General features: G+C 34.6%; 2 protein-coding genes across 11 annotated transcripts in view; one reads left to right on the top strand and one right to left on the bottom strand.

The window, feature by feature from the left end:
- Positions 1-346: 346 nt before the first annotated feature.
- Positions 347-7,099, bottom strand: LOC123515812. 6 transcript variants are annotated; one of them, XM_045274647.1, is made up of 4 exons: positions 6,911-6,999; positions 6,331-6,702; positions 4,126-4,322; positions 347-890 (listed from the first exon to the last, which is right to left on the bottom strand). In XM_045274647.1, the coding sequence occupies exons 2-4, from the start codon at positions 6,509-6,511 to the stop codon at positions 408-410; spliced, it is 861 nt and encodes a 286-aa protein (XP_045130582.1). In that variant the 5' UTR covers positions 6,512-6,702; positions 6,911-6,999; the 3' UTR covers positions 347-407. The 6 variants fall into 6 exon arrangements, 4 of the variants coding, with proteins under 4 accessions (XP_045130582.1, XP_045130585.1, XP_045130584.1 ...); XM_045274650.1 differs by having other exon boundaries at positions 6,331-6,382; positions 6,464-6,975; XM_045274649.1 differs by having other exon boundaries at positions 347-887; positions 6,331-6,974.
- A 397-nt stretch (positions 7,100-7,496) lies between these two features.
- The window catches only part of LOC123516354, a 31,291-nt gene continuing 15,073 nt past the window's right edge, over positions 7,497-23,714 (top strand). For 3 of the 5 annotated variants that reach the window (XR_006678177.1, XM_045275651.1, XM_045275648.1), the window contains exons 1-11: positions 7,497-7,664; positions 10,116-10,242; positions 11,543-11,905; positions 12,030-12,190; positions 12,924-13,038; positions 14,678-14,819; positions 16,216-16,409; positions 16,542-16,654; positions 18,121-18,358; positions 19,428-19,600; positions 20,424-20,559. Coding sequence is in view for 4 of the 5 variants with exons in the window: in XM_045275651.1 (XP_045131586.1) it covers positions 10,116-10,242; positions 11,543-11,905; positions 12,030-12,190; positions 12,924-13,038; positions 14,678-14,819; positions 16,216-16,409; positions 16,542-16,654; positions 18,121-18,358; positions 19,428-19,600; positions 20,424-20,559 (1,762 nt within the window). In the remaining variant the exon portion in view is untranslated. The other 2 variants (XM_045275649.1, XM_045275650.1) reach the window with 2 other exon arrangements.

The following is a 23,714-nucleotide window of genomic DNA, read 5'->3' on the forward strand; positions in this document are numbered from 1 at the left end:
TGACTGGCCTGACGCATCACCGAACGACTTATAAGATATAGTGAATTTAGGTAATTATAAAAGATGGATTACTGACCTTTGGATACAACGAACTTTCGGTTATAAAGTTAGGCCTTTCCCCCAATTGGTTCATTATAGCGAGGGTTTACTGTACATAGTCTAAAGTCTGTTTAAAAAAAAAATCCTTTACAGATGGTGGGGAGTGTTTCTATGAATAAGAGCCTGAGCAGTGAGTAATGTATCCAGATATGGAAGCAGAGACTCACAGGTATGATCATCTGTCTGGCAGACAGCAGGTTTTCTTTAATATAGCAAGTGTGATGGGATGATTATAGAAACACCACAATAAGTGAACATACAGTATATTCATGATGGCTATAAAAATGTAGTGTGCAAGACCTAGGCTCTTACACATTTGTTGTTGGTATGTCATTGGCTTCTGCAATAAGTTGTACCAGTTTTTGCATGAACCATATTTGTTTGGCATAAGGGAGTTTATCAATAGAAGATTCTACAAGCCTTCCCATACTTGAAGCCTCTACAGACACAGATTTTTTTTGGTCAATGTAGTTTCTTAAGGTAACTACACAAGTGTCAATATCAGGATTGTCATTTGATGGTCTTTTCCTTCTCATTGTTTCTAAAGGCTTCACTGTAAGTTTATCAGCATTGCTAACAGCGAGGGATGGTTCTTGAATGGATCCATCTGATGGAATGTTCATAGCATCTGCTCCACTACTGTACCCAGATGACAGTGGGTTGGAAACTTCAAAGCCACTGGTGATAACAACCTGTGGCTCTGATGAAACAAGACTGGGAACCCTCTCCTCCTTTGTCAACATGCCATCAGGTACTAAATTCAATGCTGGCATCTTCAAGTCAGATGACTGCTGTAAAGAAAATGAAAATCAGTGTTCAAATACACACACACACACACACACACACACACACACACACGTGGATAATGAGAAACTGATCCTGAGAGAAAAATATGACTTTAGAAGCACAAGATCGCATAGTAAGAAACTAAGGAAAGGACGATGTCTGAGAGATGTTAAAAATTTTAGTTTCCCGCAAAGATGTGTTGAGACTTGGAACAGTTTGAGTGAGGAAGTGGTGTCAGCAAAGAGTGCACATAGTTTTAAAGAAAAATTAGATAAGTGTAGATATGGAGACGGGACCACACGAGCATAAAGCCCAGGCCCTGTAAAACTACAACTAGGCAAATACAACTAGGTAATACACACACACACACACAAGAAAAAAAAGTGTGATCTGTGTGGTATTAATTCATGAACACTTGAACACTTGTTACTGAACAAGGCGCTGCAACTTGAGTATAGTGGTGCCTTACAATAACAGACACTTTGGGGGTGAGGGATTGTCCATTACTGAGAGTAGTTTGTCTGCAAGACCCTTAACAACTCACCCCATTTCCCTTTTTCAGAAATTTATTCTCCTTTAACAACACAAAAAAATATTTTGATAATTTAAACCATCTTATTCTACATCAATGTTGAAGTAAAATAATTTATTATTATTTAAGACATGTACAGTAATAAAAATTTGTCTTACCAAGAAAAGATTAATTACAGATATAGCTTACCATTTGGTGTAATGCCTAACTCCTATGTGGCCCAGTGCAATCATCAACAAGCATTTAATGACTGCCTGAGAGATCATGCTGAGGTGACAAAGGAGGGGAGGAAGACAAAGGATTGTCAGGGTCAGAGTAGACTACCTCCACACTATTGCCACCTCTCCATAGATCACAGACTTGCCTTCTTTCTTCAATGCCACTCCATCTCTTTATCCTCTGTCTCTGTCTTTCTTTCTCTCCCTCTGTTTCTATATAAATTGGTGTCTTTCTGAAATCCTTATAACTTTAGTTCCACATCACCGTTGAGATGAAAATTAAGGCATGTTCTCTAGAGAAAAGGGTTACCCCATTGTAAACATGACATCTTAGCAGGGGGGTGCGAACCTGCCAAGTGCTGATACCTCCCAGGCTTGTACCTTATGCAGTCTTCCCATAGAGTATTGGCCTTCTGCAAACTTGCCATATGGCCAGCCTCACAGCCAATCTAAGGCAGTAATCTTCTAGAGAGAGAGAGAGAGAGAGAGAGAATAGGATGGCTGCATTAGGTTATTATTTCATCTAGAAGTAAACTTAGTCCACTTCATACTAAATGAAATTGTAGACCTTCAATGACCAGTAAATGAAAAAAAATTCAAGTGATTGGGGAGTTTTGTTTGTTTTTGTTTTGTCAGCTGAGGCTCTCTCTCTCTCTCTCTCAGTGTGGCAAAGTCACTATCCTGGCTTGGCCAACAACATTCAAACAAAGGCGTTACTAGCAATTCAATTCGGCAGGCCATGGGTCTAACCAGCCCAGGACCCAATTCACCAAGAGTCACTCTGCTGATCCCCACAGGCAAGCAGTCGCCACTCTTCATCTCATTACAAGTTTTGTAAATAGTACACGAACAAAACAAGTTACAATGGTATCTAGCATGCAGGGCTAGAATAAAATGGGCCTTTTTTGGCTTGTTTATTGTGTTTATAAGTATTCATCTGCATGGCCATGCAGGAACTATGGATTCGTGTGGGGATTAAAAAACGGTCCTCAAAAAATTTGGTCAGTATCTTACCAGTCTGTTATTCAAGCGAACTCTGTTACTGTGAGGTCTTTAGCAGAGGCACCACTGTATTGTGCTCTGTATCCTACTTTCTCTGCAAATCCAACTCATGATAACTGTAGCCTACACACACACACATATATATATATATATATATATATATATATATATATATATATATATATATATATATATATATATATTTTTTTTTTTTTTTTATGTTGTGGCCTATAGCACCTGTAGGTAACCTGAAGAGTGTTGAAAGCACTGTTAAGCTTCCTCCCATTAGTGGCGCAGGTGTGTGTGTGTGTGTGTGTGTGTGTGTGTGTGTGTGTGTGTGTGTGTGTGTGTGTGTGTGTGTGTTATTTTCTATTAGAATTGATTGTTACTGTGAAGTACAAATGAGCACAAGACATGGATGTTCTTTCACAATAATAATATTGAAAGTGGAGTAAGATACTGTTTCATAATATATGACCTACATTTTGAAAGATATCATATCAGGGAAGAAAATAACTTAAGCCAACTAAAGGAAGCCAGGATGAAAAAGATGTGTCCTAATATATGGTACAAGACATGCAAGGACACAGAATACATATCCTCCTGGTAAAGGGTGTTAAAGGTGAATGACAATACTATATCTGTGTGGAATTGATCTTGGTTGCAGTGGTTCAAAAGTCATCTGAAATATGACTACCATACATCTTATCTCTCATCATTAAGAATATTGTGTGGTACCTGGCAAAATTTGAGGTTGGCAGTTACCAGACTCTGAGGAAAAACACAGAGAAGATGAACTATTGGCTCTGGGGTGATCAGTTAACTTTCTTCTTTCTCTTTGCAACTTGTTGATCTCAAACTGTTGCACAAAACAATTTCTCAAAAACTTTTTGCCTAAATTTGAAGTCTGCAACTTTTCATGGGAAACCTGGTGGAGTTACTATTTCTCTAACTCTCAGCCATCAACATAAGGGTTTATTTTCTCAGGAGTTGGCAAGTAGTTGGTGCAAGAAAAGGAAAAACAAAGTCTGTAGCTCCAATAATTTGCCACTTACGGGTGTTTGTCTGATAAGTCTGACACAATTATTTCAATGAAGCTTGTTTTTAATATTACTATGCTTATCATTAAGATTTGAGGTTGAGATTTAATATATTGATGTACCAACTGTCTTTCAAACCTATTAATTAATTAAACACTGTTGTAAACCTCTCTTATGCACCAATTTTCATTTAAACCTTTTAATAAATTAATCCCTGTTAATTTCTATTCTATGCAGATATGCAAAATGTAGTTTTCACAATGGATGCAAGAGACATTTCAGTGCAATTATTTGAGTAATGATCCTTTTAAAGATGATTACGTTAAAAATAATTTATGTGGAATCCATCTTGATTCCTGTGGAGATAGTCTCTGATGCTGATCCTAAATCTGATTACAAAGACATATTATCTCATTTATAACAAACAGTTATAAATAATGTACTGTACCTGCTCAGTATCAGACAAGGCAACAGTTTTAGTTGTATCATTGGTATCTAACATGCTGTCAGCCAAAAATATGGCTTCCTCAAATAAATGCCATTTCTGTGGGGGATGTTTAGCAGACCCATCTGATGTTTTCTGAATCTTTCGGTAGACTGTTACGAAGTATGTCTTAATATTCTTGAATTTCAACCGCACATGTTCTGCAAGCAATGCAATTAAGCATTAGTTAACTAATATATATATATATATATATATATATATATATATATATATATATATATATATATATATATATATATATATATATATATATATATATATATATATATATATATATATATATATATATATATATATATATATATATATATATATATATATATATATATATATATATATATATATATATATATATATATATATATATATATATATATATATATATATATATATATATATATATATATATATATATATATATATATATATATATATATATATATATATATATATATATATATATATATATATATATATATATATATATATATATATATATATATATATATATATATATATATATATATATATATATATATATATATATATATATATATATATATATATATATATATATATATATATATATATATATATATATATATATATATATATATATATATATATATATATATATATATATATATATATATATATATATATATATATATATATATATATATATATATATATATATATATATATATATATATATATATATATATATATATATATATATATATATATATATATATATATATATATATATATATATATATATATATATATATATATATATATATATATATATATATATATATATATATATATATATATATATATATATGTGTATATGTATATATATATATATATATATATATATATATATATATATATATATATATATATATATATATATATATATATATATATATATATATATATATATATATATATATATATATATATATATATATATATATATATATGTATATATATATATATATATATATATATATATATATATATATATATATATATATATATATATATATATATATATATATATATATATATATATATATATATATATATATATATATATATATATATATATATATATATATATATATATATATATATATATATATATATATATATATATATATATATATATATATATATATATATATATATATATATATATATATATATATATATATATATATATATATATATATATATATATATATATATATATATATATATATATATATATATATATATATATATATATATATATATATATATATATATATATATATATATATATATATATATATATATATATATATATATATATATATATATATATATATATATATATATATATATATATATATATATATATATATATATATATATATATATATATATATATATATATATATATATATATATATATATATATATATATATATATATATATATATATATGTACTGTACATATGATTTGTTACTAACAGGGGAAAAAAAAACTTGCTTCTTTCATAATGACCATGAGATCAAATAATAACGAGACGTCACTTCCTCTTGCTCTGATAACTCTGACATGCTAATAGGGAAAAGCATCCTAATACCATGAAACTTTGCTTGTTTACTATACATTCCACCCTCAATGAATTGATGTTCCCAATCAATTCCCTTAACATCAAAATCTCTGCAGATACAGATGTCTCTAACATTAACCATCCCAATAACAGTGTTGTGTCCAATTTTCACCATACATAAAATGGTCTCGTTACTTTTTTCAAGCAATATGATAAGCACAATAATATTAAAGTAAAAAGATTATTTTAATATTCAGATGAGGATACATGTATGGAATTAACATACATTACATGCAGAATAATAAAATAAATATTGAGGTGGGCTTCAGGTATCAATCAGTGAGGTTAGGACTAGTGTAGTGAAATGTGTACCAAGTCACTTTGCTTTCAATAAATTTGTAAAAGTGACTTTTAAGCCACTTTCACTATAAATCTTAAACAAAGTGGATTGGTGCACTTCTCACTACCCTGAATTTATTCCCCTAACATGGAAAAGGCATCCTCTGGATGTTACAAGTTATTTTACAGTGTAACTTACCTCCGTTAAGCTGCTTAAGTTCTGGAAACTGCTCCCTGATGGTATCAGCAATCTGGGAGAAAATTTCTTGCCTCAGCTTGAACCTGTGGTAATCTACATGTTTAGGGTCCCACACAATACGATGATCCCGTACCTGCTCCAGTAGTAGTTCCTCAGACTCTCGCGTCCAAGCAAACTTCATTGTGGCAATCACGTGCGATAAAATCAAACGGGGCAATTCACGGCTGCTTGCTGAGCAATCGGCTAGTTTCACCCGATAACATTCACACTTGAGAAATGCAACCGCTGGCTCACTAGCATCTGCATCATCTCATAAAAACGAACAAGATAGAGTCCTCTGACGACTGACAAATTCATTGGTGTATTTTTTTTCTATTAAAAAGAGAAAACGAAAAAAATAAAAATAAAAAAATGTTGCCAGGCTTCCTCTGTAGCGATGTAAACAAACCAGCTGTTTCGCGTCTATTTTCCTTCTTTCTGAATAAAACAATATTTAATCTATTTATTGTAGCACATGATAGTGCATTCAACGGTTATTACTATTTACTCCAACAATATTATTTATCTCTCAATCACTAACAGATACTCCGGCAACGAAGCTGTGTTTCGCAGCCGGCTGCACAAATTGCCCCGTGAAAACTTGATTTTCATCTTGATGCTACAGGTGATTCAGACTGACCTGTCTTTACCATTAATCCCTAGATCTGGTAGGGATTTAGTCACCAGTGCTCTCATTAATGGTTCTAGCTTAAACATGCCTTCATTTAGATTATAATTCTTATGGTTCTGTATACAAACTGATTATAAAATCTTACGTTTTATTAAAACTGTTACATTCGAATAACGTTTGATTATAATCCCAATCAATTGAGTGGTCACTGAATTGATTCTCTTACTTATCACTTATCACCCGGAGGGGAGGGGAAGGGAAACTCAAACATCCCTTACATAACAATAAATATCACGTAGTAAATTTTGTTTCCCGCATTTTGTCTTTTCTCTACATTCAAATAGTTTTCAGTGTTATGTTGAATGTTGAAGAACTTTCGCTGCTATTTATTTATTTTTCATGGTTTCATAGCCACTAATTAGCTACCTACTCATATAGATTCGTTTAAAGTTGAATAAGATTGTATGATCTCTTATCCCCCAGATGTGAACTAGATTGGGAATTGGAATCTCGGAGACAAAGCGATCTGACCGTGTAAACATGAATTGCAGTGTTCAATGTTCTCTCGGCTTCTGCATAATTGCCCTAACTGGGAGACTGTAGTTGTGGTGACATGCATGACAGTCTTGTAAAGTGAAACAGTGTTCCGAGGCAGAGTAACGAAGTGAGTGACACAAGTCGGTGACTTACCTACACGTTACCCTTTACTAAGGACTGAAATTAATGTTTTGCCGCCAAGTGAATGTGTTCATACTATAACGTATTTTGACAAGCTTGACGTATGTACAGTACCTTATCCATTAATGTTTTATTAGACACTTATTCTTGTATTTGTATTTAGTGATTAATTGCTTATGCATATATTTTTATGACACCCTTTACGTCATTAAATAATAATGATCAATACGTGAGACATTTCAGGGATGATATGGACGGTAATGGTCTAGTCTAACGAGCACCTTATTTTTCGGATAAAACTTCACTGGGCCGGTATGCAGAAAATCATAATCCACTGCTTCCTCCCTTTCCTCTCCCCTACCCCCCTTCTCCCCCCCCAACAAGCTTGGGGGACTGTGGGGAATCGGGGGTTTTGGGGGGGGAGCCAAAATAGGCGAGATATGGCGATCTAAAAAATCTTAGGACAAAAACCTAACCTAACATAACCTAACCTAACCAGGGGGCTGTGCCACCCCAGACCCCCCCTACAACACTAACCTAACCCTAACATAAACCTAACCTAACGTAACCTAACCCAGCCAGGGGGGCGCAGTCTCCCCAGACCCCCCCCTACAACACTAACCTAACCCTAACATAAACTTAACCTAATGTGACCTAACCTAACTGGGGGACCGCACCCCCGGATCCCCCCCTCCAACACTAACCTAACCCTAACATAAACCTAACCTACTGTATCCTTGCTTTGGGGCAGTTTCCCTCTCCCACACTGATTCTCTTATAGCTTCACACAATATGTTTATGGTGATTATCATAATTTACTCCCTTGAAAATACTTGTTTCGATCTTACCCTACTCAAAACCCAACATCCCCACAGGTCTCCCAAGCTTTTTGGCGGTAGATAGAAAAGCCTGGCTAAGGAAAAATCTTAAGTCATGTGAGGCATCAAGAGGCTGTGAGATTTTTTTTTTGTGGCACGTTTTACTATCATGTTATGTGTATACTGTACAATAGGTTTAGTGAAGGTCTAGAAGGAAGTACATAGTTGAAAAATAAGGTACCATTACTGCCTCTTCTTCCGATGATGATACTTACATTCAATTATCCTACCTATGTGATGCATCTTGTTTAGTTAGTTTAGGCTTAGGTTTAGTTAGGTTAGGGTACTAGCGGCAAAATCAAGACCAATAAGATTACTGCCATCATGACAAGAATAGTTCTTCTAAATATTCACCAATCTTTTACTTGTTTTTTTCCATCATCAATAATTACTATTGGAATGATAGCTCTGATAACTCGAATACATTCATAAAGCATTTTCATATATCATCTTTTCTTCTTTCCTGTCATGTTGCTTACAACTATCTTGTGAAAACAAATTACCCATTGTTGAATTGCTAAGCATAGTTCTTGTGTGTTTCAATGTTTGATCTGCTGCAGTCTCTGACGAGACAGCCAGACGTTATCCTACGGAACGAGCTCAGAGCTCATTATTTCCGATCTTTGGATAGGCCTGAGACCAGGCATACACCACACACCGGGACAACAAGGTCACAACTCCTCGATTTACATCCCGTACCTACTCACTGCTAGGTGAACAGGGGCTACACGTGAAAGGAGACACACCCAAATATCTCCACCCTGCCGGGGAATTGAACTCCGGTCCTCTGGCTTGTGAAGCCAGCGCTCTAACCACTGAGCTACCGGGCGTGTGTGTGTTTCACTGTTTGATCTGCAGCAGTCTCTGACGAGGCAGCCAGACGTTACCCTACGGAACGAGCTCAGAGCTCATTATTCCTGATCTTCAGATAGGCCTGAGACCAGGCACACACCACACACCGGGACAACAAGTTCACAACTCCTCGATTTACATCCCGTACCTACTCACTGCTAGGTGAACAGGGGCTACACGTGAAAGGAGACACACCCAAATATCTCCACCCTGCCGGGGAATCGAACCCCGGTCCTCTGGCTTGTGAAGCCAGCGCTCTAACCACTGAGCTACCGGGCGTTTGTGTGTTTCACTGTTTGATCTGCTGCAGTCTCTGACGAGACAGCCAGACGTTACCCTACGGAACGAGCTCAGAGCTCATTATTTCCGATCTTTGGATAGGCCTGAGACCAGGCACACACCACACACCGGGACAACAAGGTCACAACTCCTCGATTTACATCCTGTACCTACTCACTGCTAGGTGAACAGGGACTACACATGAAAGGAGACACACCCAAATATCTCCACCCAGCCGGGGAATCGAACCCAGTCCTCTGGCTTGTGAAGCCAGCGCTCTAACCATTGAGCTACCGGGCGTGTGTGTGTGTGTGTTTGTGTGTGTTTGTGTGTGTGTGTGTGTGTGTGTGTGTGTGTGTGTGTGTGTGTGTGTGTGTGTGTGTGTGTGTGTGTTGAGATGACTACTAACAGGAATTTTTTATCGCCAGATGGAGAGCTGTTCCTATATGTGTGCAGAATGCTTGCAAGCTTTTGATTCCGTTAATGTCTTCACTAAGCATGAGTGCCAGATAAACACGATAGATAAACAAGAATCCTCCTTTCCTTTGGCAGAAGGTAAGAGTGTTAATGTACATTGCTTCCTATTGTGGAACTTCACTGACTCAATTTTTAAGGCAGTTTTTATAAAGGGCTTTGTAGTTATGTCAGTTATTCTCTTTAAACAAATGATAGAATAGGTTTTCTGTATATGAGACGTTAATAGGTATTTACTATACTGTAATATCTATAAGGTCATTTCACTCTCTGTATAAATAGTAATGTGTATTGCAGAGTTTTGATTATAGGAATGTAGACTATGTGAATGTAGTTGGTTATTATGGATCAGAGGAATTCTTAAGATGATTTTTCAGAGGAGTTAGAAAATTAAATCAAGATGAAATTTTAACATTGCAAATTTAGTCTTATTAAATAAGGATAAACGGACTTAAATTTTGTATGTATAGGAGCAACTTGACATCAGGAATCATCGCCAAGTAATGTAAAAAGTTACATTCATTGCAAACAATAATACTAATATGGTGTAAACACTTGATCTTAGTGCTGTATGATTAATGTAACTGGGGAATCATGAGTTGAGGGTTTGTTTGATTTATTAATTGTGTGATTAATGCAATTGGGGATTCATGTAGTTGAGGGTTTGTTGGGTTCATTCATTATTCATGTTGGCCACTGGATGGTCATCTGTGCTAGTGGTTGTGAAGGTTGTGGTTGTGTCCCAGGCTCATGGTTGTTGGTTATATAGGTGAAGTCTGGTTTCGTGAGTTCCATCATGTACCTGGTATTCTTGATTATTGTCTTTCGTACTGTTTTTCACTTGTTTTTTCTCCTGGTCGGTGAGTGGTTTGTTGGGAGGTTTTGTCTACCATATACTACGTAGTGCAGAGGAGCTTGCCAGATGAGCATTATCATTGCCTTATGTGGCCAGTTTATGTCTTACAATACTTAGGTTTTAAATTTCCTACAAAAGTTTGATGGACTTTTCTCTAGTGATAAGGATAAGAGTAATGAAAGCATGCATGAGAGATGTAGGAAGAACAGTGTAAGTTGAGTGAAGTGTGGAGTGGTAAAAGGCATGAAAAAAAAATAATAAATATTATTATATTATTTTGAGGGATGAAAAGTATAAAATTTATGAAGAATGTGTATGCGAGTCCAAGTGAGGGTCTTACTAGGAGAGAAAAGTAAAAGAACAATGAAGTAGAGAATGTTTTTATAGGGAGAGGTGGAAGCTGTGCTGGCACCTCTCTTGAGGGACCAATGGAGGGATAGAACAGAGAGAAATTAAAATTAATACAGTAGCTATGTAGTAAATTCATATGATAGAAAATTAAACCTCTTATTTTGAATTTTGCAGAGCAAGTACTGATTAAAAATTCATCTCAGACATCCAACTTGGCAACTGCAGTTACATACATTGAATTGACTGATACAAGGAAAGAAGAGCATCAGGATCCTGTTTCCCAGAACTCTATTCAAAGTGTACAAAAAAAGATAGGAGATGAAACAGGGTCATCTTCTGGATTGACAGACGTAAGAGAATCCTCATTTTCTAAGTCATCAGAAGTGGAGTTAGATGAGAATGACCCTAGTAAGAAAAATATAAAGAAAAGAAAAAAATATGAAGCCATGGATGAATCTTACCGTCTTAATAGGACCATGAGAGATAAGGACTTCAAGCTTGCAAGGAGTAATTTCTATTCCTTCAAAGACACTCTTGGTAAGTCTTTATTATTGTTTGAATGTAGCTCATCATCTCGCCAGTGTTTAAGAGTATGGTAAAGATATATAGGAATTTTTTTTTATATGCATGCCCATGATTTAGATTTTTTTTTTTATTGCAGGAGATTGGGATGAACGATCTACTCAGCTACTTATTCAGCTTATTCACAAATATCCTCTGACATATTTCTTGTTGCCTGTAAAGAATGAAAGAAGAATGTGTCATTGGGAAAAATTGCATAAAGAAATGGAAACTGCTGGATATAATTTTACTATCCTTCAGGTAAGCCTATGTATCTTTGAAATTATTATTCGGAAATGCTGGTTCTATGTTGGTGTAGTAAGCATTTGTGACCTGATATCATCTCTCTAATTTCCACACTTATTTTCTAGGTTCTTGGTTTTTATTTTACTTAGAGTGACTTCAACTCAGTTATTCTTTGGTCTTTTTGGAAATACTCTAGGAAGAGTTTAAAATATTATTTCACTTTATTTCCCTTCTCTTCTTTATCTTTCTGTCAGGATGACTGAGCCAACATACTGTGTTCTCATCACTTAACCGTTGTATTTAGTTACCAATCTTCGCAGCTTTCATATGTTTTGCCATCCATATTCATTTAAATAAGAATAGATCCTATAAAATAATTTTGTAACATTTTAGCTTTAGTGTTTTAATACATTTCTTATCCATTTTTTTATTTATTTTTTTTATTTTTTGCTGTTGGCTGGCTGGCCACTCTCTCCTACATAAAAAAAAGAAAGAATGATTATCAACTGGAGGTTTGACTCTGAGAGAGAGAGAGAGAGAGAGAGAGAGAGAGAGAGAGAGAGAGAGAGTGGCATTTTTATATTGGAAATTATATAAATTACGATTCATGTGCAGATAGTTAATTTTGCCATACTATTGTGCTTCATGGTGATGTCGGAAACACAAATGCCATCCTCATGCTTGGAAAGTTCACCAATTAACTTTTCAGCAAATTCAGGATTACTTAATTGATTAATCTTTCCTTCAGCTTCGTATGCGATGGAGGGAGGTGCTTCAGAAGTATCGATGGACAGTGAATTACAATGACTTTCATGAGATCAAGAAACGATGTGAATACTTTGACGAAATGAACGAGCTTTGTGGTAGGTCCTCTATCTGAGAGGTTGCAATGTGGGACTACAATCCAAAATGAAGAAAACATTACATTAGTTCAATATCCTATTATAGTTTGATAATAGTGTTGATACCAGATTTAGTATGAACATTAAAAAAAAAGCTAGATTTTTTTTTACCATGTCTGAGCCTTACCTTTCAAGTTATCATATGTAAAGAAATGGCAATTTCTCATTCTGCTGTGCCCTATGCATCATTGCCACCATATGAACAACATTACCAGCCCATACTGCTTTCACAGCCACATAATTGTCATCCTGATCTCATATTATCACACTACAATTTACACTACTACTATCATCACTCAACTCACAGTCTGTATTGCCACCATCACCACGTTGCCATCACCACACTATTCTCATTTCATACTATCACCATCATGTCCGGTATATCACTGCAGTGTCATTAGCTCATAACACCACCAGTCAGTACCATTACCACTTTCAGTTATAGCTCACATATGATCACATCATTACTAAGCTGTACTATCACTCATAAGTGGGGCTTATTGCAATATATTATTTTTATAATGATATTGGGTTATTGATCATCCATTAATTATTTTTAATATTTTCAGAGTTTTATGAAATAAAGTAAAAAATTTAGATTTTAGATTTATCAATTTATTATTTGAAATATCAACATTGTTATCGCTAGTATAAGAATTTTGGATTTATTGATTTATCAGTTATCAGTTACTGCAACTGCTGAAATGTCAACAACACACTTGATGTATCAGTGAGCAAGATTGTGTTTTTATTTTCAACATTTCCTTACATCATAATTATTATGGTTGAAAAATTTGATGTGGCACTCTTCCCTGTAATAAGGCAGTGTAAATCTTTGGGTGGACAGGTGAAGGAAATTTCATAATAAAATCTGAGATGTCTCACATTCAGGATGATTTTTTGAGTCACATATACTAAAAAAAAGGTCTTCTTAAATGCTGTCAAATATAGTATATACAAAAAGAATTACATGAAATATATGAAAATTTAATTTAAGTTTTCCTTGCCTAGAAGAGTCAAGTTGTAGGCAGTCTTGACATTCTTGAGAGAGGTAAACAAGGGTAGTGCCCAGTGTCATGACTCATTTTGATCCTTACAAGTTTTAGCATAGGAATTGTATTTTAAGCCAAGGTCTTATACCAAGCAAATTTTGGATGTTGTTCAAACAGGATGTATATCAAGTTGGACTTATTTGAAAGGGGATGTATGCCACTGTGCCTTGCTTCTTTAAAATCAAATACTTCTCAATCAACCCTTATTGTTTTCTTTTCTCATTTTAATATTTTCAAGTACAGAATGCATTGGAAATGTCTGTGCAACTATATTATTCATCATAATACTTAGATCCCTCTGCAACACTTTTTTTATATTTCAAATCTAAACTATCAACACTGAATTGTATTATTGATTTATTTCTGTATTTTTCTGCCTGTAAATTTTTTCGTATATCTATTAATTTCTCTTATATTGATTTTATGTGTGTAGCACTGTATTTGATTTAAGCTTATAGTCTAAAAAGTCTCATTAGTTTAAAAAAAAAATTATTTGTATGGGAAATTTATGATGTATATTCCTTGAAAGTCAGTTATGTTACCCACAGGTGACTGGGACAAGGAAGCTACCCAATGTTTACTCAGACAAATGCATCGTGTGAAGCAAGAGAATCAAGGGAAAAAGATTGTAAGGATTGGCTACACTGGATGGGAGAAAATAACAGAAAATTTGAACATGGAAGGACATAAGTATAGTATTTATTTACAGTATTAATTTCTTTGTAATTCTGAGATAAATGAAAATGGTTATTACCTTTATGCATATAACATATAATGAATTATTCCATATATCTGTATAGCATGCTGACATTCCTATCAAGATGGATAAGTGAAACATTCTGCTTACACACACACACACACACACACACACACACACACACACACACACACCCACACCCACACACACACACACACTCACTCACAATCGAGAGGGCCGGGTTTGAGTCCCGGAGCGGCGAGGCAAATGGGCAAGCCTCTTAATGTGTGGCCCCTGTTCACCTAGCAGTAAATAGGTACAGGATGTAACTCGAGGGGTTGTGGCCTCGCTTTCCCGGTGTGTGGAGTGTGTTGTGGTCTCAGTCCTACCCGAAGATCGGTCTATGAGCTCTGAGCTCGCTCCGTAATGGGAAAGACTGGCTGGGTGACCAGCAGGAAACCGAGGTGAATTACACACATTCACTGTTCACCTAGCAGCAAGTAAGTATAGGATGTAACTCAAGGGTTGTGGTCACACTTTTCTGGTGTGTGGAGTGATTTCAGTCCTACTGGAAGATTGCTCAGTACAAGCTCTTGAGCTCCTTTCATAGAAGAGTGCCTGGCTGGCTGACCATCAGACAACCTAGGTGAACAAACACATACAGTTTTCCACACAGAACGGTGGAAAAATGGAATGCATTGGATAATGGAATTGTTACAGCACATAGTGTGCATGATTTTAAAGAAAAAATAGATAAATGGAGATATGGAGACAGGACATTATGGGTCCTGCTTGAACCCTGTACAATACAACTAGGTAAATACACACACACACACACACACACACACACACACACACATGCAACGAGTGTGCATAGTTTTAAAGAGAAATTAGATAAGTGTAGGTATGGAGACAGGACCACATGAGCATAAAGCCCAGGCGCTGTAAAACCACAACTAGGTAAATACAGTGTGTAGTGTAGTGGTTAGCACGCTCGACTCACAATTGAGAGGTTCCTTTGTTCAAGTCCTGGGAAGTGTCGAGGCAAATGGGCAAGCTTCTTAATGTGCAGCCCCTGTTCACTTAGCAGTAAATAGGTACGGGATGTAACTCGAGGGGTTGTGGCCTCGCTTTCCCAGTGTGTGGAGTGTGTTGTGGTCTCAGTCCTACCCGAAGATCGGTCTATGAGCTCTGAGCTCGCTCCATAATGGGAAGGGCTGGCTAGGTGACCATCAGGCGACCAAGGTGAATTACACACACATGCTGACATGCCCTGGTGGAGAGTGGACATGTGAACATCTGATCTCCAGTAAATTAAAATCCATCTTACAGCAGCAAAACATTAAACAAATATATTGATAACTTAAAATAGGTGTACTGATTCTGCAGGTACACAATACAGATGGTTGAGGCAAGATGGCGTAACTTGGTAACGTTATACAAGACCATGGTTGACCACAATAATATACCAAATGTTGAGCCACAGACTGTGGCATATAAGGAAGATCTTGAAGAACTAGTAAAGTATGTCCCTCAACGACGAAATAATTATGAAAAGAAGGTTGGAAGATCAGTTAAAATGGGTAAGAAAATTGTATATTTTGCAAAGTATCAGTATCATTTACAGTAATTGTTAATGCATCTTATCTCAGTTATATTAGAAAGAAAATTAATTAAGTAGTTGACTGACAAAAATATACATTATTTTATTTCAGAAAGATTCCCTTCAAGTGGATGTCGTATCCTTTTACAAGCTTACAAAGACTGCATAAGTCTTTTTATGAATCCAGATGTTGATAACAAAATTGTATGGGATGAGATTACTCAGGTATTTTATGTATGGTTCTTATGGATATGAATGATTTTATATTTTGGCTTGGTTACAATTCTCTTTGCATCTCTAATCAAGAGTATAACATAAGTTTCTGTTGATATTGATAACAGCGAAAGTATAGGTTATTTCTAGTGAAAATATATTTTATAGACATATGGATTTTGAGGTCTTGTTTAGCTGTGGTATGGAATTCATATGTAGCCGGAAGACCAATTCAATTGTCAGGCTTGGCAGAAACTTTACTCTAAGTTTGTGACATCAGGAATTTTTCTCTCAAAATCATGCAGTTCCATTTAAACATTCACTATCACTGTCTTGTCATGAAACTGCAAGTGACTGGCTAAATATTAACTGATTACCTTCTAGCCTCACTCCTCTCTTTTTGTCTGGACAGGCATTGTTGTTTATTGCAATCATACTATGATTGCATAATGTTTATCAGCAAATCACCTGTCCTTTGATACCACTCATCGTTAAGGAATACTGTAATGATCCAAAACTTATAGAAAGGATGAATGAATAACTGAAAATATCACCATCTGACCTCCTGGATCAAGACATTCCACCACACTTGAATTTCATGCACTACTAAACAAGGCTTCAAAATCCACATTAACACATTCCCTGTGATTGCCAGCGCGGCAAACTCGCCTGCACTGCAATACAAATAAATTGTCGTCACGTCAGTGCTGGTCAAGCCAGTGAAGTGAGAAGAGTAGAGTGTTGTCTGGGAGAACACCCAAACAAACTGGCAACCTCAAAGTGTTTATTGTAATTTTACTATATCATCACATTTCTATTAATAGTAAGATTGAAATGTGATATATGTGAAAATTGTTCTACAACCCACTAGTGGGTTACATCACAACAATGGATAGTAACTGATGACCCAGTGGTGAGTCGTATTGCAAGGAACGTGTTAACCTAAAATATTCCACTTAAAATAAGCTGTAATTTTACCTCTAGCAATTTATGCTACACCCTGTATTATATTTTGCCAGACCTTCAAATTATTCTCCCAATATGAATATATTGATGCAATCAAGTTCTGCAAGCATGAATTTTGTACTTTGCCATAACTCATAATAGTCCTGGGAACCCATCCCACCCACAAAAAACTTATTGAAATTAGTATAGGTTTTATAACATCATAAGAAATATCAAAGAATATTAATGAAGTGTACTTGACCAGATTTACAGTAATAATACTTTAAACTTGATGAGTCCTGAACCTTCTGATTCAGTGAATCTACTACACTCATGATATTGGCAGACTTAGTTGTCAATTTTTATTTTGTCTATTTTTGTGCAATTTTATATGTTATACGCTTTTTTAGTCTTGTTGAATTTATGAATGATACTTTGTAAACTATATAAATGATTATTATGAATGAAAGCATTGCCTACAGTATATATTGCATAATTCCATCATATTTTAAAATAATATGTTTTACTCTCAGAAACTTGAAGATGAAGGCTTCAGTTTTATGACCTGTAAATTAAAGGAGATTCTCACGGGAATGATAAAGGGCTTTGAAAAATGCCAGCACCACAACAGCCTGCCAGGAGCCATTCGCAGGGATGTGCCATATTACAGAGAACTGGCTGAGGTGTATGGAGTGTATGGGCGCTGGCCACACATTCAAATTTCAAGAACAATGGAGATGAGAACAAAAAGGAAATATCGTCTCAGACTACGTAAGATATGTTTGTTTTTGTATTCTTTCTGTTTGAGGTGTTTTTTTCACTATATTGTATATGTATAGTAATAATAATAATTATAATAATAACAATAATGACAATAATAATGATAATAATAATAATAATGATAGTAATAATAATGATAATAATAATAATAATGATTATAATGATAATGATAATAATGATAATGATAATTATTATCATAATTATTATTATTACTACTACTGCTACTACTATTATTATTATTATTATTATTATTATTATTATTATTATTATTATTATTATCATTATTATTATTATTATTATTATTATTATTATTATTATTATTATTATTATTATTATTGTAAAGATTATAATGAATATTGTATTTTTACTTGAAAATATAGATAACTTAGCATAATAAAAAAAATATATACATTAAAAGTTGATGTACCTTATATGGACTTATAAAAGTAAAAAAAATTAATCTAATAGAATTATAGGGATTGAGAATAGTTAATCTAGTAAAATTTTAAACACGAATGAGGCATACAATTTGCAAGCACACAACACATAGTGTACCTGTCATCACCACTGAAAATTACAGAAGAGAGTATAGTAGTGGCTTATGAATAATTCCAGCATCACCTTTGTATTTCCGAAGAAAACTTTTTTGCAGAATATTTCTAGCTTGTTGTACTACCTCTTTGTGTTGGTTATGTGTTGGTGCATAATACTAATTTCTTGAAGGAGTTATGTCTGTCTGTGGTTAAAACTTTGTGATTTCATAAATAAGTAGAAATACTGGTTAATTATCATCAAAGGGCTATATCTCTCAAAAGTTCTTTCTTATGAATTTTCTATTTCTTATGGAAGTTTATGAATGTCACAAATCCAGTGTTCTTCTTTGTCATTTGTTTTCCCTACCATCTGTCTGATGTTGAAATTGTTCTAGACTTGCAAACCTAATTGTTTTCCTGAGAATATTTTATGCGGAAATTAACTTCAAAACTCATTCATAGAGATATTGAAAGGAAAGTGAAATATTTCCTTTTATTTCTTGATAATGGATTTTAAACTCTTACAGAGGTAAGCCAGCAACTCTGGCTGTTTGAAGAATCACAAGCTCTTCTGCAAGTCTATCCTGATATTCTAGAAGCATATGTTAACCAATATTCGAGTCATCAGCCCAGTGATCTTTGGCTCCAAGTAGCAAAGGCATATGCTGCCACTGGTCACCCAAAACGAGATGTCCCAGAGGTAAGTTTGTATTACATATAAAATAAAAAGATAATATATAAATATGAAAGTATACAAATGTGGCCCTGTTCAGGAATGCAATGTGTGTTGTTAACATTTCAGCAGCTATGAGCTGTGTTCTTTCAATCATATAGGTTATTTTTACTATTGTGATGCTTGTTTTTGTTTAGCTGTACTGCTAGTTGGCTTTAAACACTACATGTATAAATGCTTAAAAAAAATGTCCAGAATATATCCTGAAATGGGGCTGCATCTTCTATGCTCAAACATCTTATGTGCCATCAGATACAGTATATATTTTAGCAGAAAACTGTATTTAAATAATTTTTTAAGATTTCATTAATATTTTTGTATATGCCAATAAAAATAGGATTTTCAATAATTTCTCCCTTGTTTCTTACAATAAGAATATATTTAGTATATGTCCTGTTTGGTATAAGTCCAAAGGTCTAGAACCAATTAATAACAGATATCAAGTTACCATTGTATTAAATTTGTGAAACTTTTCTTTAAAAACAGCACCGTGATACTCAGTTAATACTCAAATACTTATCCTTTATGAGGTAGCCAGGAAAGGATTCAACAATAGTTTTCTGCCTACAATAAGACAGCTTGGATACTTATTGTAATGAGTATGATGATAACAATATCTGATATATTAGATGTATTTCAATGAGATTATTTGTTGATGATTTGTCAGTTTAATGCATCCTTTCTTGATATTGTTTTTTATATTCTATCATAGTTATGATCTTTCTTTAGTTTTCTTAGTAGTTGATAATCAATGCATTAATAATGATATCTGTATGAATTTTGCCCACAGATTGCAGTTCATGTTGCATTGCTGCGACAAGGCTATGCTCAAAATAATAAATTTCCTTTCATTGAAGAGATGCGAAAAATTAAAGAAACAGAAGAAGCTGTATGTTACAGTCCTGATGTTTCTAAGTACACTGGGGGTAAGTCTTTCTAGATATTATATGTACTTAACTTACCATTCAAAATTACTACATTTTTTGCATTACAATTATCTTCATTTCATTCCCAAGAATAAGAAATTATAAAATGAATTTGTATTGGTGCAGCTGTATCCTCAGTTTACAAATTGTTAATCCTTAATTTGCACGGTGTTTAGTACATAGATATACATACTTAGGGAAGTGTTTAGTATTTGTATAGTATACAGTTTTGTTTGTGAGCTGTCATAGTCTTTAATTTTATTTGTACATATGATTGCAATTTGTCACTAACAGTAACAAAGAATATTCTAACAAGTTAGGAGTTAATTTTTTTCATACACAGTAGACCCTGGCTAAGTCGGACCTGAATAAGCTGGATTTTGAACAACTTTCAGGAATATATTTACAATAGAACTTCAGTTTATGAACTTAATTAGTTCTTGAAGGCTGTTTGTGAATCAAAATGTTTGTCAACTAAGATTATTTTCCCTTAGAAATCAATGTAAATTAGATTAATCTGTTCCTAGACCCCAGGCCTGTGTTTAAGAGAGCGACTCAGCACGTACACTGCAAGTATTCTCTATTAAACACTTTAGTGCACCTCTCAGCTTGAATAAACAAAGGATCGTCATTGCTATAATAACAGCATCTAACTAACAGGAAGATGACATACGCTGATCTTCCTGACGACATTTATCATGCATCACTAGCTGTCCTGGAGGTGAGGTGCCTCTGTGTTGTGATCAGCTGTGATGACAAATACGGTGTCCCAAACAAACATCTCACAGTATCTCGTGACTCCTGAGACTTGGCATTTCAGCAAAACATCTTGGAAATAACTTTTTTCTGTTGTTCCACATTTGTGATAAAGTTCTTATTTTCTGTTTTTCTTTGTTTGGATTGAACAGTAGTATTCTTTTCAAGATGCTTTACTGGTATGGCTTCCTTTATATCTATTGTAATACGCTTAACACCACTATTACTAATACATTTCACTGTCATAAGAGGCATAATGAGGGCCAAATAAATGCATAAAGCAAAAGAAAAAACATAAGATCACCACAAGAAACACAGTTTCTGGTGTGGTACCATGAGAACAACTGATGCTCCATGCGACGCCATCTCATACCAAATCCAGGAACTCTGTTCGCGAACCAAATTTTCATTTGTGGACCAAGACAAAACTTGCTGAAAAATTGGATTTGTCAACCAATTTTTGGGGGCACAAGGGTGTTTGTGAACTGAGTTTTCACTGTATTTATTTACCATATTTGACAGCATGGGTATATAAGATGCACCCCAGTTTTCAGCAGGTCAAATTCAGGAAAAATGTTTTTAGTGTATTTAACATGTTTGGTTCCTCAGGGTTCTGTCCTGTCACCCACTTTCTTTCTATTATTCATTAATGATCTTCTTAACCAAACTTCTTGCCCTATCCACTCCTACGATTATGATACCACCCTACATCTTTTCACATCCTTTCAGAGACGATCAACCCTTCAGGAAGTCAACAGATCACACAAGGACGCCACAGAATGCCTGACTTCTGATCTTTCTAAGATTTCTGATTGGGGCAGAGAAAACTTAGTAGTGTTCAATTCCTCAAAAACTCAATTCCTCCATCTACCAACTCGACACAACCCTCCAGACAACTATCCCTTCTTCAATGACACTCAGCTGTCCCCCTCTTCTACACTGAATATTTTTGGTCTGTCATATACTCATAATCTTAACTGGAAACTTCACATCTCATCTCTTGCTAAAAGAGCTTCTATGAAGTTAAGCATTTTGTGGCATCTCTGCACTTTTCTCACACCTCCAACTGCTAACTATATACAAGGGCTTTATTCGTCCTTGTATGGAGTACTCTTCACGTGTTTGGGGGTGTTCCACTCACACAATTTTATTAAATAGGGTGGAATGAAAAGCTTTTCATCTCATCAACTCCCCTCCTCTGACTGACTGTCTTCAGCCTCTTTCTCACTGCTGAAATGTTGCATCTCTTTTTATTTTTTATCACTATTTTCATGCTAACTGCTATACTGATCTTGCTAACTGCATGTCTCCCCTCCTCCTGCAGCCTTGCTGCACGAGGCTTTCTTCTTCCTCCCACCCCTATTTTGCCCAACTCTCTAATGCAAGAGTTAACCAGTATTCTCAATCATTCATACCTTTCTGTGGTAAACACTGGAACTTCCTGCCTGCTTCTGTATTTCCATCTTCCTATGACTTGACTTCTTTTAAGAGGGAGGTTTCAAGCCATTTGTCCCTCATTTCTGGATAACTCTTATGATCTTTAAGGGAACTGGCAACCAGTGGGCCTTTTTTTTAATCAATTATTTTTTGCCCTTGGCCAGTTTCCTCTTGCTTAAAAAAAAAGAAGAAGAAAAAAGGTGTTAAGTAAGGGGATTTATTCGGTGCTGAGGTCAATTTGACCCTCATTGCGTAAACTCCAGGTAGAGTTGTGTTAGTGCACCAGGTTGGGTGTCACCCAGTAGGGTCAGTTAGGTTTACTGTGGTGTTTGTGTGTTGTGGGACGCTGTGGGACACTGTGAACCGGCAATGTGAAGTGCTTAACAGGTGCAAGATTGCTATGGGGTATTGGGCATTTACCCAGTCATGTGAAGTGATTAAGGGGTTACATGGAAATATGTCTGAAACATTAGCAAGTGTTTGTATTAGCTCTCCTGCTCCAGGGCATATGTCTTGTCTCCATCTGTTTACATCCGCACTGAACCTCTGATTCACCTACCGTTTGTGCAAGCTATCACTCTGTTAGTGGGTTAAACTGCTACATGGCTATGTGAATACCTAGCTGCCATAGATGCTCACAGATCCTCTCTTTTCTCTCATCATCTGGTCTGAATCATAATTGACGTTTTATTTCCTGCTGCTCCATCCAATGAAACATCAGGGTTTTGCCTGATTTTTTTTCTTATGTTATGGAGTTTCAAAACTTGACATAATTCAGACACAGAAGGTCATGTTTTGACAAAGGGCACATCCTTTGATTTTCCATTTGAGCATAAGTAATTTCTTAGGTATAGGTTTGATGACATTTTTTGCAAGAAAGGCTTGCTTTAATTGTATTCTTCATAGTAAGTATATTTGATTTTCATCTTGATTCTTCCCTCATTATGTACTCTTATTTTTTG

The sequence above is a fragment of the Portunus trituberculatus genome, chromosome 40 (genome assembly GCF_017591435.1).
Source record: "Portunus trituberculatus isolate SZX2019 chromosome 40, ASM1759143v1, whole genome shotgun sequence".
Classification (NCBI taxonomy): Eukaryota; Metazoa; Arthropoda; class Malacostraca; order Decapoda; family Portunidae; genus Portunus; species Portunus trituberculatus.

Excerpts from the sequence above, each read along its gene's own strand:
- LOC123515812 (XM_045274647.1), bottom strand. The coding sequence starts at position 6,511 with ATGAAGTTTGCTTGGACGCGAGAGTCTGAGGAACTACTACTGGAGCAG. Across the intron at positions 4,323-6,330 it reads ACTTAAGCAGCTTAACGGAG|AACATGTGCGGTTGAAATTC; the intron begins GTAAGTTACACT and ends CATTGCTTGCAG. Across the intron at positions 891-4,125 it reads CCTTGTCTGATACTGAGCAG|CAGTCATCTGACTTGAAGAT; the intron begins GTACAGTACATT and ends TTTTCTTTACAG.